This window comes from Helobdella robusta (genome assembly GCF_000326865.2).
Source record: "Helobdella robusta unplaced genomic scaffold HELROscaffold_2, whole genome shotgun sequence".
Lineage (NCBI taxonomy): Eukaryota > Metazoa > Annelida > Clitellata > Rhynchobdellida > Glossiphoniidae > Helobdella > Helobdella robusta.
This window is the reverse complement of record NW_008704083.1, coordinates 5,101,989-5,115,436: the sequence shown is the minus strand read 5'-3', so window position 1 is coordinate 5,115,436 and position 13,448 is coordinate 5,101,989. Positions and strand designations below refer to the sequence as shown.

The 13,448-nt window shown below is 32.0% G+C and overlaps 1 protein-coding gene across 1 annotated transcript; it reads left to right on the top strand.

The window, feature by feature from the left end:
• Positions 1-12,097: 12,097 nt before the first annotated feature.
• Positions 12,098-12,570, top strand: HELRODRAFT_137522 (hypothetical protein; the record flags this gene model as incomplete). Its single annotated transcript, XM_009017405.1, has 2 exons — positions 12,098-12,175; positions 12,340-12,570. Coding segments are annotated over 2 exons (309 nt in total), but the record flags the coding sequence as incomplete, so codon positions are not given.
• Between the last annotated feature and the right edge of the window lie 878 nt (positions 12,571-13,448).

The window sequence follows — 13,448 nt, the reverse complement described above, 5'->3', positions numbered from 1 at the left end:
ATATCATTTTGATGTGTGTGTTTGTGTTGTGTGTGTGCGTGCGTGAATGTGTGTGTGTGAGTGTGTGTGTGTGTGTGAGTGTGTTTGGGTCAGTATATAATGATAGACACAGAGACAACTAGATATGCGTGTTCATATATCGTTTAATACTGTTAAGGTGCATAACAACGCAAGCAGTTTATCGTATAGAAATATATTATAGTAAATATATTGAAATATTTTAAAGTAAACCTCAGTGGCAAGCGATTGGTTGGCCCCTTTTTGAAGTAGCCAATCAACGACTTCGATGTGATTCTCTTGTGATGCCATGTACAACGGGGTGAAACCATTCTGTTAATTATCCAAATGCATGATCGTAATTAACAATCTTTCGTTTATAACATCAATAAGAAAACATAAGGTTGACAGTTTCGAAATAACTATTCCATATTTTAACACCTGGACAATATTATTGGCAGAGAAAGCATTTTCGAAGCGCAATGCAAGCATGACGTAATTTAACCAGCAACTGCAGCTTCCAAACATGATTTGGTAGAAAAGGGAAATTTTATTTAGACAATGTGGAATCGTACACAGCATACATTCGACAGAAACTTTTCAATGCGTTTAACTGATAATTGGTTGCAATGAAAAAGGAATGAAAAAATTGGTATTATTGAAATTGATTCATAAAAATAGAATATAGAGAAGGACAAAGTAGAAGATGCAGAAGGAACGACAGGCTTACGTGGGACTGTAGGTTGACGTTTGCTCCACTGTCAATCAACATTTTGACGATCTTCAGGTTTCCCGCCAGTGACGCAATGTGCAGAGCCGTGTTGCCTTTCTAGTCAGAAAACGTTTTATACTATATCTTATCATCGACCACAGTTATTATATCAATAAAATTAATAATAAAATTTTGATTATGAATGGAATTGAATATTTTATGAGTGCTTCTATCGTGTTATATTGAGGAACGCTATTTATGTTGTATTTTGTATTTTGTATCAGCCATTAAATTTTTAAATCAAAAATCATTTCATTAATTTTAAGAACAGACAGTGATTGTAATATTTGCATACTGCAACATTACCAAATTCTTAAAAGTCATTATCAATTATGACGTCACTAACTCGCTCACCTTGGTGTATTTTCATTGGTTTTATTTAGTTTACATTCCATAGTTTACACTGTAATGTTTACTTTGTATTCTTTACATCGTATAGTTTACATTGTAATGATTACATTGTGTTGTTAACATTTACATTGTATTGATTACATTGTGTTGTTAACATCTACATGTAATGATTACATTTTATTGTTAACATTTGCGTACATTGTGATGATTACATTGTATTGGCAACATTTAAATTGTAACGATTACATTGTATTTGTAACATTGACATTGTAATGATAACATTGCGTCGTAAAACCTTGGTGGTGGCGTCGACATTAGCTCCATGTTTGAGGACGAAGCTGACGACATCAACATGGTTTTCCTTTGAGGCCAGGTGGAGAGCGTTCAAACCATTCTTGTCATTTTTATCAAAATTTTTTCCATTTCATTTATTAATTTCATTCAATTTATTTTATTTACTATTATTATTATTATTATTTGTTGTTGTTGTTATTATTATTATTATTATTTGGTGTGATCATTTTCTTAAATCTGCAATATCTTCGTCTTACGTTATTTACAACAATAGAAATGTGGCTTGAATCAAGTTTTACTCATTCTCATGCGAAGAAAAGCTTCGTAGACTAAATTAATATTCTATTTGACATCTCACTTCTACTTTTATTTCATTCTATTTGACGTTTTATTTTATTTTATTGTCATATTCATTGCTTTTATCGCTGAATAAAAGATGGTTCTCATTCTCATTATAATTATTATATTTTTTATATAATTAGTTCTACTTATTTTTATTATTATTATATTATGAAACTATTTTATTATCATTTTATTTATGTGGCATTTAGTAATATACTAACAATACGATCTTTTCAGTGTAATCAATCAAGTAATATAATCATATAACATAAATATCTATTGGGTATAATCCATCGACTAAGCAAAGCACTGAATTATGAAATCTATGGAAGGTAAATCTGAAAATTTTCTGAGCCGCATGAAAACACATAACATAGCATAACTTAACATAACATGGCATAGATCGCTCATTGCTACTTTTTGAATGATTGGATTTAAACTTGTGCGTGTGAAATGAAATGTCGAATGTATTGTTTAGCGCATGCAACGCAATGAATTTCGACAGAAACGAACATTAAAAGCTTGCTCTATCAGTTAATAAAATTATGTTATTTTCCCACGTCAAAACATTAAAAACTATAATAGATTTAAAAAATTGAAATTACAGCATTAGAAGCATTGATGTCAACATCAAGGTCGACGAGTTCCATCATCTTGGGAAGGTTGCCTGACCTGGCGGACCTCAGAAACAAAGTGTTCAAGTCATCCTGTTCAACAGTTTCAGTTTTATTCATATGCATTTTTAATTATATTTATTAATATTAATTATTATTATTATTTAATATATCTGAATACCATTATGAAATAAGTTAAGGTTAGACACAAATAAGCCGCTGAAGCTTTCTGCTAAGTTTTATTTGGTTATTTTGCCGGCAGTTCTTCACATTTATATTGTGCGAATAGTTTTAAAAATTTCAAAGTAATTAAGCGTTCTCAACAAGCGGTTTTGTGACGACTGTGTGTCTCGATGTTGCTTATTTTCAAAATCAATATTGGGTTTATGTATAAAATAAGATGTCGAAAATTTCAACGCATGTGCACTTTGACGAGAAGAACGAAATGAAAGGAACCTTTTTGATGCCGGCGTTCTTTCCATCCTTCTTCTCCGACAAGGATGTTGGAATGATGATGAGTTCCGATTCAGACATCTCACTAGTTAACTCTTTTAATTTTCATTAAATTATTTTCAAACCGAACAGACGAATCAATCCCTCTTATTTATTTTGTTACAAAACTTATTTAGTTCAAAATCAAAAACAACAGTCTGTATTTATTTACGTTAATTTTTTAATTTATGATAAATTCTATTGATGCGATAGTGGTGAGCAAACGTTTAACATCTACTATAGTATAAGTATATATTATAACGATAAATAGCCTTTCAAAGCACACAACAATATCTTAGAACGATCAACAAATTTTTTAATCCGCCAATATGATGCTTCAATCAATTTTTGTTTTGTTTTTACTTTTCAATGTTATGTATGACGAACTTTGGTTGCAGACAGCGTTCATAATAAAAAAACAAACACTGATGGCAGTGATGGTAGTGACGGCGAATGATTACTACGCATAATGAGCAATGCATACGTATATATATATATATATATATATATATATATATTATATATTATATTATATTATATATATATATATGATACACTAATATACATATATACACCAATGAAAAACATATGTATGCATACATACATCTCTACAAATATGTGTGTATGTTTTGTTTCGCTTCCAACGACGCACAGAGTCCACCACACAGACACACGCACTGCTGGTAGGTGGGTGGGTACTTGGGAAGCAGTGACGCGTGATGTGTACTGTACGTACATGAATGAATAAGACTGAAAAACACGCACCTATTTTCCCACACACGTTAACAGAGGGGCATATAAGAATTCAATATAACCTACGTTACAGGCAATACTAAGTCATACTAAAATGTGAAGGTGAAATTGTTTGATAAATTAAATACTTGTTAATTCAAAAAGATTATAGTAAGTTATTTACAATTTATTTTTTGCAAACTGCAACGCTCGCAAAATTGTCAACGCATTAATGTATGTGGTTATACAGTGTACGCCAAAAACGAAAAAACGTTAAAAAATGTACATGCACATACATGTCAAACTAACTCGCATACACTCTCGCGTAATAAGCTTGTACACATTCACGTACACATAAGTGCGTGTACGCAGGTTTTCCTAGTGCTGCAAACTTGCTGTACTGTATATGCTTGCTAAGCTTCCTCGGATAGATCGAGGCCGACATCGCAAATACAATATCTCACTCCATACAATATCTATCTCACTCCATACAATATCTATCTCACTCCATACAATATCTATCTCACTCCATACAATATCTATCTCACTCCATACAATATCTATCTCACTCCATACAATATCTATCTCACTCCATACAATATCTATCTCACTCCATACAATATCTATCTCACTTCATACAATATCTATCTCACTCCATACAATATCTATCTCACTCCATACAATATCTATCTCACTCCATACAATATCTATCTCACTCCATACAATATCTATCTCACTTCATACAATATCTATCTCACTCCATACAATATCTATCTCACTCCATACAATATCTATCTCACTCCATACAATATCTATCTCACTCCATACAATATCTATCTCACTCCATACAATATCTATCTCACTTCATACAATATCTATCTCACTCCATACAATATCTATCTCACTCCATACAATATCTATCTCACTCCATACAATATCTATCTCACTCCATACAATATCTATCTCACTTCATACAATATCTATCTCACTCCATACAATATCTATCTCACTCCATACAATATCTATCTCACTCCATGCAATATCTATCTCACTCCATACAATATCTATCTCACTCCATACAATATCTATCTCACTCCATACAATATCTATCTCACTTCATACAATATCTATCTCACTCCATACATTATCTGACTGCATACGTACGTCGTCTTACTTGCAGAGGTGCAGACGATAGAGTGGTGCGTGCAAAACATTGTAACAGAAAACATCGAGGCAACATCGATGCTCTTACAAACGATATACTGCCGATACATCGAGAAGGAAACTCTTAAAAATAACGACGACAAAATTTCGGTATGCTAAACAAAAGTTTCAAACAATAATTAAGTCGACCCGTTAATGTATAAGTAGAACGAATCGCTGCACTTTAGGACTACTGAAGCCAATTAAGTAATAAAAACAATTAACATTTCCCAGCTTGAGTGATGTTGTTTCACTCTCGCAAGTTATAAACATTTTGACATTAAGATAAACTTAAACACTTCTCTTTTATAAAATTCAAAATTAGTTTGGATAGTGCATTTTTCAAGTTAAAACATTTGAGAACATTTGAAAAAATAAATAATTGAACTCACCGTGAAAAATTTTGGTTGAATTTTCTCAAGTTAGTTGTTAGTTTTTAAATTTATGATTGTTTTTATTTCTATTTTGTAGATAAAAATAATAATTACATAGCCGTTTGCAAGACTGTTTAGTTTTTAAAATACAACCAGGCCTAAATAATATTTGTGCTCATGATTAATTACTTCAATTTAAATACACGTTTACGAACCTATTACTTCTTTCTTGCAGAAAACAATGCCACTCAATAAATTGAGGAGTGAAATTTGGAATTATTTTATTAAAATTAGTAAAAAAGAAGCGGTTTGCACGATATCCAATAAAAAAGTTAAAACCTCAGGAAATACGACTAATATTCGTAGTCATTTAAAAAGTGTACATTTACAACAATTTTATGGTTGTGAAATTCCAAATAAAAAGACAAACAAAATTAGTAACATTGCTAGTAAGTCAAACAATGTCGAATTTTCCAATTTTTCAAACAATTTAAACAGTGTTAAAAGCATAGCTTTGCCACGATATTCATTAGCAAATACACCAGCAACATCAACCATGGCTGTTCATCGAAAGAACGAAGCTTCTCAACCAAATAGTGATGACTCCGTGAACAATATATAGAGTATAACTAAGCAAGATGGAGAAAAATCTAAAAAAATAACAGAAGCTTTAGCTAACTTTTTAATTGTGGACAATAAACCATTTTGCACTGTTGAAGGCAAAGGTTTTTTACAGCTACTGAAAGAAATTTGTCCATTCTATAAAGTACCAAGTCAAGAGACAATAAAATCCAGAATTGATGCTAAATATGACGCTCTTAGTAATATTTTTAAAGCATATATAAAAAATGCTGAAAATTATTGCATAACTTACGATACTTGGACAGAGACAATGCAAAATAAATCGTTTATAAGTGTTACAATACATTTTTTGGAAAAAAATAAACTCTTTAGTGGAACAGTTGATGTTTTTGAGTTGCCAGAAAGTCATACATCGGCTTACATAACTGAAAAACTTTATGACATTTTCTTCGAGTGGAATATCTCCACAGACAAGGTTTCAGCTGTCACCGCAGATCATGGTGGCACTGTAATGAAAGTCAGCCGTAATATACTTGGAAAAAAAAAAATTATTCCTTGTTTTGCTCATACAATCAACTTATTTGTAATAAAATCTATAGACAATGTCAAACATTGGCGGGAATTATTGGATAAGGTTCGAGATATATTAAAATTTATTGAAACGAGTTTCAATGCAAGTGATGAGTTATGGAAAAAACAAATGAAAATAGAATTGAAAGAAAAAAATATTCAAAAAATAAATCTTGATGAACGCACAAGATGGAATTCGTGTTTTTACATGCTGCAACAGTTTATAGAATTAGTGCCCATTGTAGGAGCATCACTTTCAACTGGAGCGGGAGCTTCTCCAATGATCTCAAGCAATGAAATTGATTGCGTGAAGGAAATGATACAATTGCTGAGCCCATTTGAAAAATTGACAAAAGAAATTTCTAGAGATAGTTACGTGACTGCCAGCCAAGTTATTCCACTATTGAGTTGCGTTCAAGAAGTAATAGAAAACATAAAGCCTAAAAATGAAATGATTTTAGAGTTTAAAAAAGAGTTACAACGACATCTTGCCGAGTGGTTTGTGATATAGAACATTGCGCAATTTTCGCCATCTCATCAACTCTCGATCCAAGATTTAAGTTGATGCACTTCAAAAACGTCGTGGCTAAACTAGAAATAATTAATCACTTAAACGAACATTTGCGAGAATGCGACAGTTTACCCACCGCCATTAGTGACACATCTGACGAGTCCAATGAAGATAATGCAGAGCTTGATATCTGGAAATACCACAAACAACTGACTCGCAGCAACATAGAAAAAAATTTGTCTGCTAATCTGAATGCTACAGGTACATCAGAAATTTTCAGTGAAACGGAAGTTCAGATGTACTTGTCGTCTCCGGTCATTCCAATTAAAAAAGACGCAATTGAGATTTGGGAAGGCATGAAGTCTATGTATCCAAAACTTGCGAAGATTGCAATGGTATATCTGCCGATTGTTGCCGTATCTGTACCGAAAGAACGTTTGTTCTCAGAGACTAGGGCAACTATCCCTAAAGACAGAAATGAGCCTCTGGGGACTGGATGTTCTAAACTCCGTTTCAAAATTTTTACATCTTTCATAACTGTAACTGTTATTTTCTTTAAATTGTGAAGTTTAAATAAATAAATTTGCCAAATTGAAAAAAAATGTGCTTTATTATTTTTAAATGATTTAATCATTTGGAAGTTAGCTAAACTTTTGCTGACTGTTCCACTAGTGCAATAAAGTTGCATGACGGATGAGATGAATTAAATATCGATGTATCGTTTTAATTTCACCTATGTTTCTAAAAGCGATCTTATTTTCAGAAACACGTATGTCATTTATAGGGAAAAAATATTTAATGTTAATAATTATTTGTATGTCTATAAATATTTACTGTGCGTATAAACAAATAATATACATGTAGTATTAGTCAAAATCGATCCAGTGGTTCTCACACAATATACCGAACCACTATAATTCTTTTTATGTTATTTTGTGTTGTGTTATGTTATGTTATGTTATAACTGTGTACGTGTGTTTGTGGTTGTGTGTCTGCGGTGTGTTGATAAGTGCATAACAAACAGTGTTAAAAACATGTCCATAAACTGCCAAGTAGTAAAATCCAAGTTCTACATTTTTTTTAAATGATTTGATTTATCTTGAAATGAAATAAACGCTTGGAACTATTTCAACCTATTTACGTTTAAAAATAACTTCTCATCACGTGATGATTTGTTCGGGGGCTTGGATCAATGCAAACGTTTGACATTCGTTTAACCAGCGTAGGTATGTGTAAACGGATAATAAAACCAAAATTTTAGAAAATAAAAAATTATTATACTATTAGTCAATGATGTCGATATTTAATTATTAAGTATTATTGATACAATATGATTATTTTACTGGTAAATAGTTGTAATTAATCTGACGAACATGCGAGATGACAATGCGACAAACTGAAGAACTTAATGAAAATGAGTTATATTTAAAAAAAAATAAAATAAAAATTATATGAATGATTGAAAAAAAACAATTTATTGTTTTTATGACTTTATGAAGTTGCATTTTACAGTAAGCGCTCTTGATCCGCACTGAGTGGTGACACTGCTCCCACCTTATCCTATGAATATTCAGAAACAGTCCTTACGAAAATATTTTCAAACTATTTTGTCGTTGTCTAAATTAATTAAGTTTGCCAGTTATATATTTTTCAGACGAATGTGCGATTTTTACTACTGTAGTGTGTTTCAACTTTAATTTTTCATTATATTGATATGTGGACTAAAACGTAGAAAGCAGCTCAGTGATCGGAGGAAATATTCTACCAATAACATGATTAATAACTTTTTTAAATTGTAATTCAATCTATCAATCACTGTATATTATGTATGTAAAGCCCTTTTTAGCTTTTAAGGGTGCTTTTCAAAAATTTGACAAAAACATAAAGTATAAAAATGAAAAATAGTGCATTCTACAATTGAATCTTCAATAGACATTTTTCATCTTTTGTAAATATTGTAATTTTCTATTGTATTCAAACCAGGTAACTTCAACACAATTTTTTGTGTCCTAAATCATGAGTAACTACCACATTACCTCAAATTCAACCAACATGTGCATCAGTAAGAAGTTTTCTGTTTGTTTGGTCAGTTGTACAAAAGTTTTAATGTTTTGCAACTATTTTATTGCAATCGAAACTTGACAAAAATTTAGTTTCAACAAATGATAAAAAAATAATTTTAAAAATTAAATAGTGCAATAAATAACAATGCCAAACAAGCCAGCATAATGTCGGAAATTATCAGTAAGTTAGATTTATTTATTTCTGAAAAACTATTAATCCAAGATAGAATGAGGCAAAGCATATCTCAATGTTGCTTAATTTCGGTACTTGAGTAGGAATAAATGTCAACATCTATTTTGCTTTTGAGGCATAAAATCCCAAAATTCTCTCGTATTATTAAGTGCTGCATGTGAATTATTAGCGTTAAAGTGCTCTTAAACATTCGTAAATTTGCATTCGATTGAAAAGTTTGTTTTTTTTTATCACCAATTGCCTTTGCAGTTCCATGCGTTTCAGTTTTTAAAAACTTCGTTAATTGAGAATGTATGTAAGATTTTTATGCCTTCAAACTTTATCGAATACTGTTTGATAAGATGATTTTAAGCAGAACTACTACGCAACACAATCAGAAAACATTCATTAAGTATTTTGCATCGGAAGCATAATAACAAACTTTTATTATATTCTGGCATGTTATTGTTGCTATAACTTTAAAAATTTAATTTAATTTAGTGTTTAATTAAATAAAACGTTGACTGCGTGGTAATTTTTGTTGGAGTCTGATAGTTTCTGAATGGATGAAACTATGCGAAATATGTGAGATTGATGATGAAATGATGACGACTAACCATGGAGCTATGGACCGTGACATTTGCTCCTCAAACCAATGGGACCCATCCGCTCTTCTCATTGTTTGTCTGATCAAAGATTTGTGTTGTATAATTTTCAAAATTAAGTAGTAATATTCTTAAAAACAATTTTATTGCCAAATGAAAATATTTAGTTACAAAATGAACGGCTGATTGAATGTTTAACAAAAGTTGATGAGCAAACCACGATGGCATTATAATTTTTTAATTGTTGTTGTTGTCGTTGAAACTTTTTGTTGCAATTACATTAAAACATTGGTGCAAAATGTCTTTGTGAAATTACGTTAATACAACAATGTTAAAAATTAGCATCACTTGCATGAAGAACTCTTCCAAAGTTATTCAACATGCGCTCAGCACGAAGCATTCACTTCCAGCAGCTTAAATATAAAACCCGCAGACTTCGCGTCTATTCAAATCGAGAAAAAGTTTAGAGAGAGGCGCCAGCTGAAGTTTACATTTTTATAATTTCACCTGATTACATTCAAGTATTTTCTGTCAAACGATAATCATAAGATTTGATAGCAGATTAATCCTCGGTTCGCGGCTAACAAATTTGTTAATTATATATAACGTAACGTTGAATTTATTATCTATTTGAAAAAATATGGGTTAGGTTAAAAAGATAATTAAAACTTTTATACATAAGTTTATAAGTGCTTAAATGTAAATATGCTGATTTTTGCAATTCTATTGAAAGCACTGATAATTCTCGCTTCGACCGCTGACACGGTCACCTTACGTGGTTACAGAGCAAACAATGACGAATATGAAGATGAGCTTGCGGGTTACGATGGAACAAAAATAAGACATACCAACGCTGAGGATGACCTAAGTAATTCTCACCATTACCAAAATTTGGTGGAACTTCATGGAAAAAAACAGCCAAACTTTGCTTCTCATCAGCAAATACTTCTGCCCCCATCATCGGAGGCGACATCATCATCATCAGCGTCCTTGCAAATGACATCATCATCGTCATCCGTTCATAACAAAGCCTTCGAATACATGATGGATCTGTATAAAAAGTTTTCCAACGACAAATACTCCCATCCCATTGCAGACATCGTTCGAGGATTCGTTAGTCTCACTGAAGGTTGGTTCCCGCTTATTGACTATTTTAACGTGTTTGCTGTTGTTTATTTGTACGCTTTACGTTTATCAGTTTTTTCTTTACTGTTCTGGCAATGGTGTTTTATAAAATTAATTTTAAATAATTAAACACAAACGAAAAAAATGTTACTAGCGATTTAGCCTACAAAATAATTTCAGCTGCTATATTAATCTTAAAATTCAAAAACTCTTTATTAATTGACCAATGACGACACCATGTAATTAAATTAATCAATTTTAGATGTATTCAAAAATTTTATTTTTTTATTAAAGTCATATTAAGACAAAATAAATATTAAAGGCATATTTTTTATTTGGATACATAATTTTTTTGAAGAATTTATTTAAAGTATGTGAAATAAATTTACAAAACGAAGTTTCCGAACTGAGTTCCATGACGTGGCACTACAAAGGCAGCGCGAAGACGTGGAACCACACGATGTCCTTCAACGTATCCAGCATTGACAGCTACGAAATCATTCAACTGGCTGAGTTAAGGTTTTGTTCTCTCTCTGAGCGTGATCACCTCAACAACAATTGTTAGTCATCAAAAACATATTTACAACAAAATTTTACTGCAGTTCAATAACTTTTACCACCTTGTCTTTTGTCTAGTTCCCGAAAGAAAAGTAACCTTGTTCGAAGTAATCAATGGATCGGATGGAACAGTTGAATATCAAACCATTCTCAATCGGGATGTCAGAGGTCACCAAATGAGATGGGAGACATACAGCATGACTGAGGTACTTAAAAGATGGATCAAATCTGATAAGTATGTCAATAGAACCGTCATGGTGAATGTTGAAGTTACGGAAACTATTGAAAATGAAGATAAAACAGAAAGTTTAAAAAACGACCAATATAAAAACAAAATAAACTTTTTTAGTGAAGATAGTGATGATAACCGCTATAACAAGTGGAACGACGATGATAACGACGAACGTGACGAAGATGAAGTAAGAGAAGATGAAGATGCCACTAATGATCATCCGACATTTCAGCCTATCTTGGTCGTATTTTCGAATGACAGAAAAAACAGAAAAATAACTAAGTCCAAAGAGTTGAGAGAAATTGAGAGACATGAACCAAAAGATTTAATAGATGGAGATGATTTGAACAACGAGTTTGATGAAATCGATATTGATATTGTAGATGAAGATTCAATTAGCCATGACGATCACTTTTCAAACGAGGTTGAAAATAATTTTGAAAATAAAACACATATTCGAAAAAAACGCCAGATCGGAAATAAAAAAAATCGAAAAGTGCAGGACAGTTGCAGAAGAAAAAAAATGTACATCAACTTTGAAGACATTCATTGGAATGAATGGATTGTACAACCTAGAGGATACCAGGTAAAATATTTACAAATAAATTTTTATAAGGTGCTTAATCACTGAAACATCTTGATTATAATCTTAATTTAGAGCGTTATCATTGGCAGTGATGAAATATTATATTCTAATTCCAATTGCAAAAACTCAAATGTTAATTTATTAAAAACCCTCTGCTACTTTAGGCATACGAATGTGTGGGACAATGTCACTTTCCTCTCAACTCTCATCTCACTCCTACAAAGTACACGGCCATTAAAAGTCTTCTACACGCAACCTATCCGAGAAAGATCAAACCGGCTTGCTGTGTTCCAACTAAATTGCAGCCTATATCATTGCTCTACTACGACGATAACAACGTCCTCACCTACAAGTTCAAGTACGAAGAAATGATGGTGGCTCAGTGCGGCTGTAGATAATTTTGATAACTTCCTTTTGGCTCGTCAAATTTCGTTTTTAACTTACCTTTTAAAGTTGCTTCAAAATGATCAATTAAATAATATTCATAATCTGCAGTACAATGTTTCGCACTTTTGTTGAGCTTATTACATGAAAGATTGAACACATCATGATATATCGAAACTGCTTTTAATGAAAATTCGTCTTTGGATGTAATTTATTTTTAAATGCGTGAAATGTGAACATTATTAAAAAGTCTTCAAAACAATTTTTATGACGAAGTTTAATTTGAACCGAATAAAATAAATGTGGCTTAATATTTAAATTTTCTAAAAATGCATTTATTTGTATCATGGCATTTTATGGCTGATGTTATCCTTCCTTCACTTTTAATTGTAACCTGCACTGCAAACAAGAGCAGTCAAGCCTCCGACCTAAATGTCTCGTGTATTCTTTAGATTCGTTGCTTTTTTGTATCTTAATCATTGCCGAGAAACAAACTGAGGTCCTAACCTAAAAAATAAAAACATATACATAGTTTTATTCTTCTCGCTTTTTCTTGACTCGTGTTAAACACTCTTTTGCCAAATCTGCTTTTGCTTTTTCTGGTCCTTTTCTCTGGAACTCTCTAACTACTTCTCTGACTACTTCTCCATCACTTGCGAAGTTCAGAGCGGATCTCAAGACCCATCTGTTTTCAAAATTCATTGAGGAGCGCTGTTGAACATCGCGGAAATAGCGCTTTATAAGCTAATTGATTGATTGATTGACTGACTGACTGACTGACTGACTGACTGACTGACTGACTGACTGACTGACTGACTGACTGACTGACTGACTGACTGACTGACTGACTGACTGACTGACTGACTGACTGACTGACTGACTGACTGAC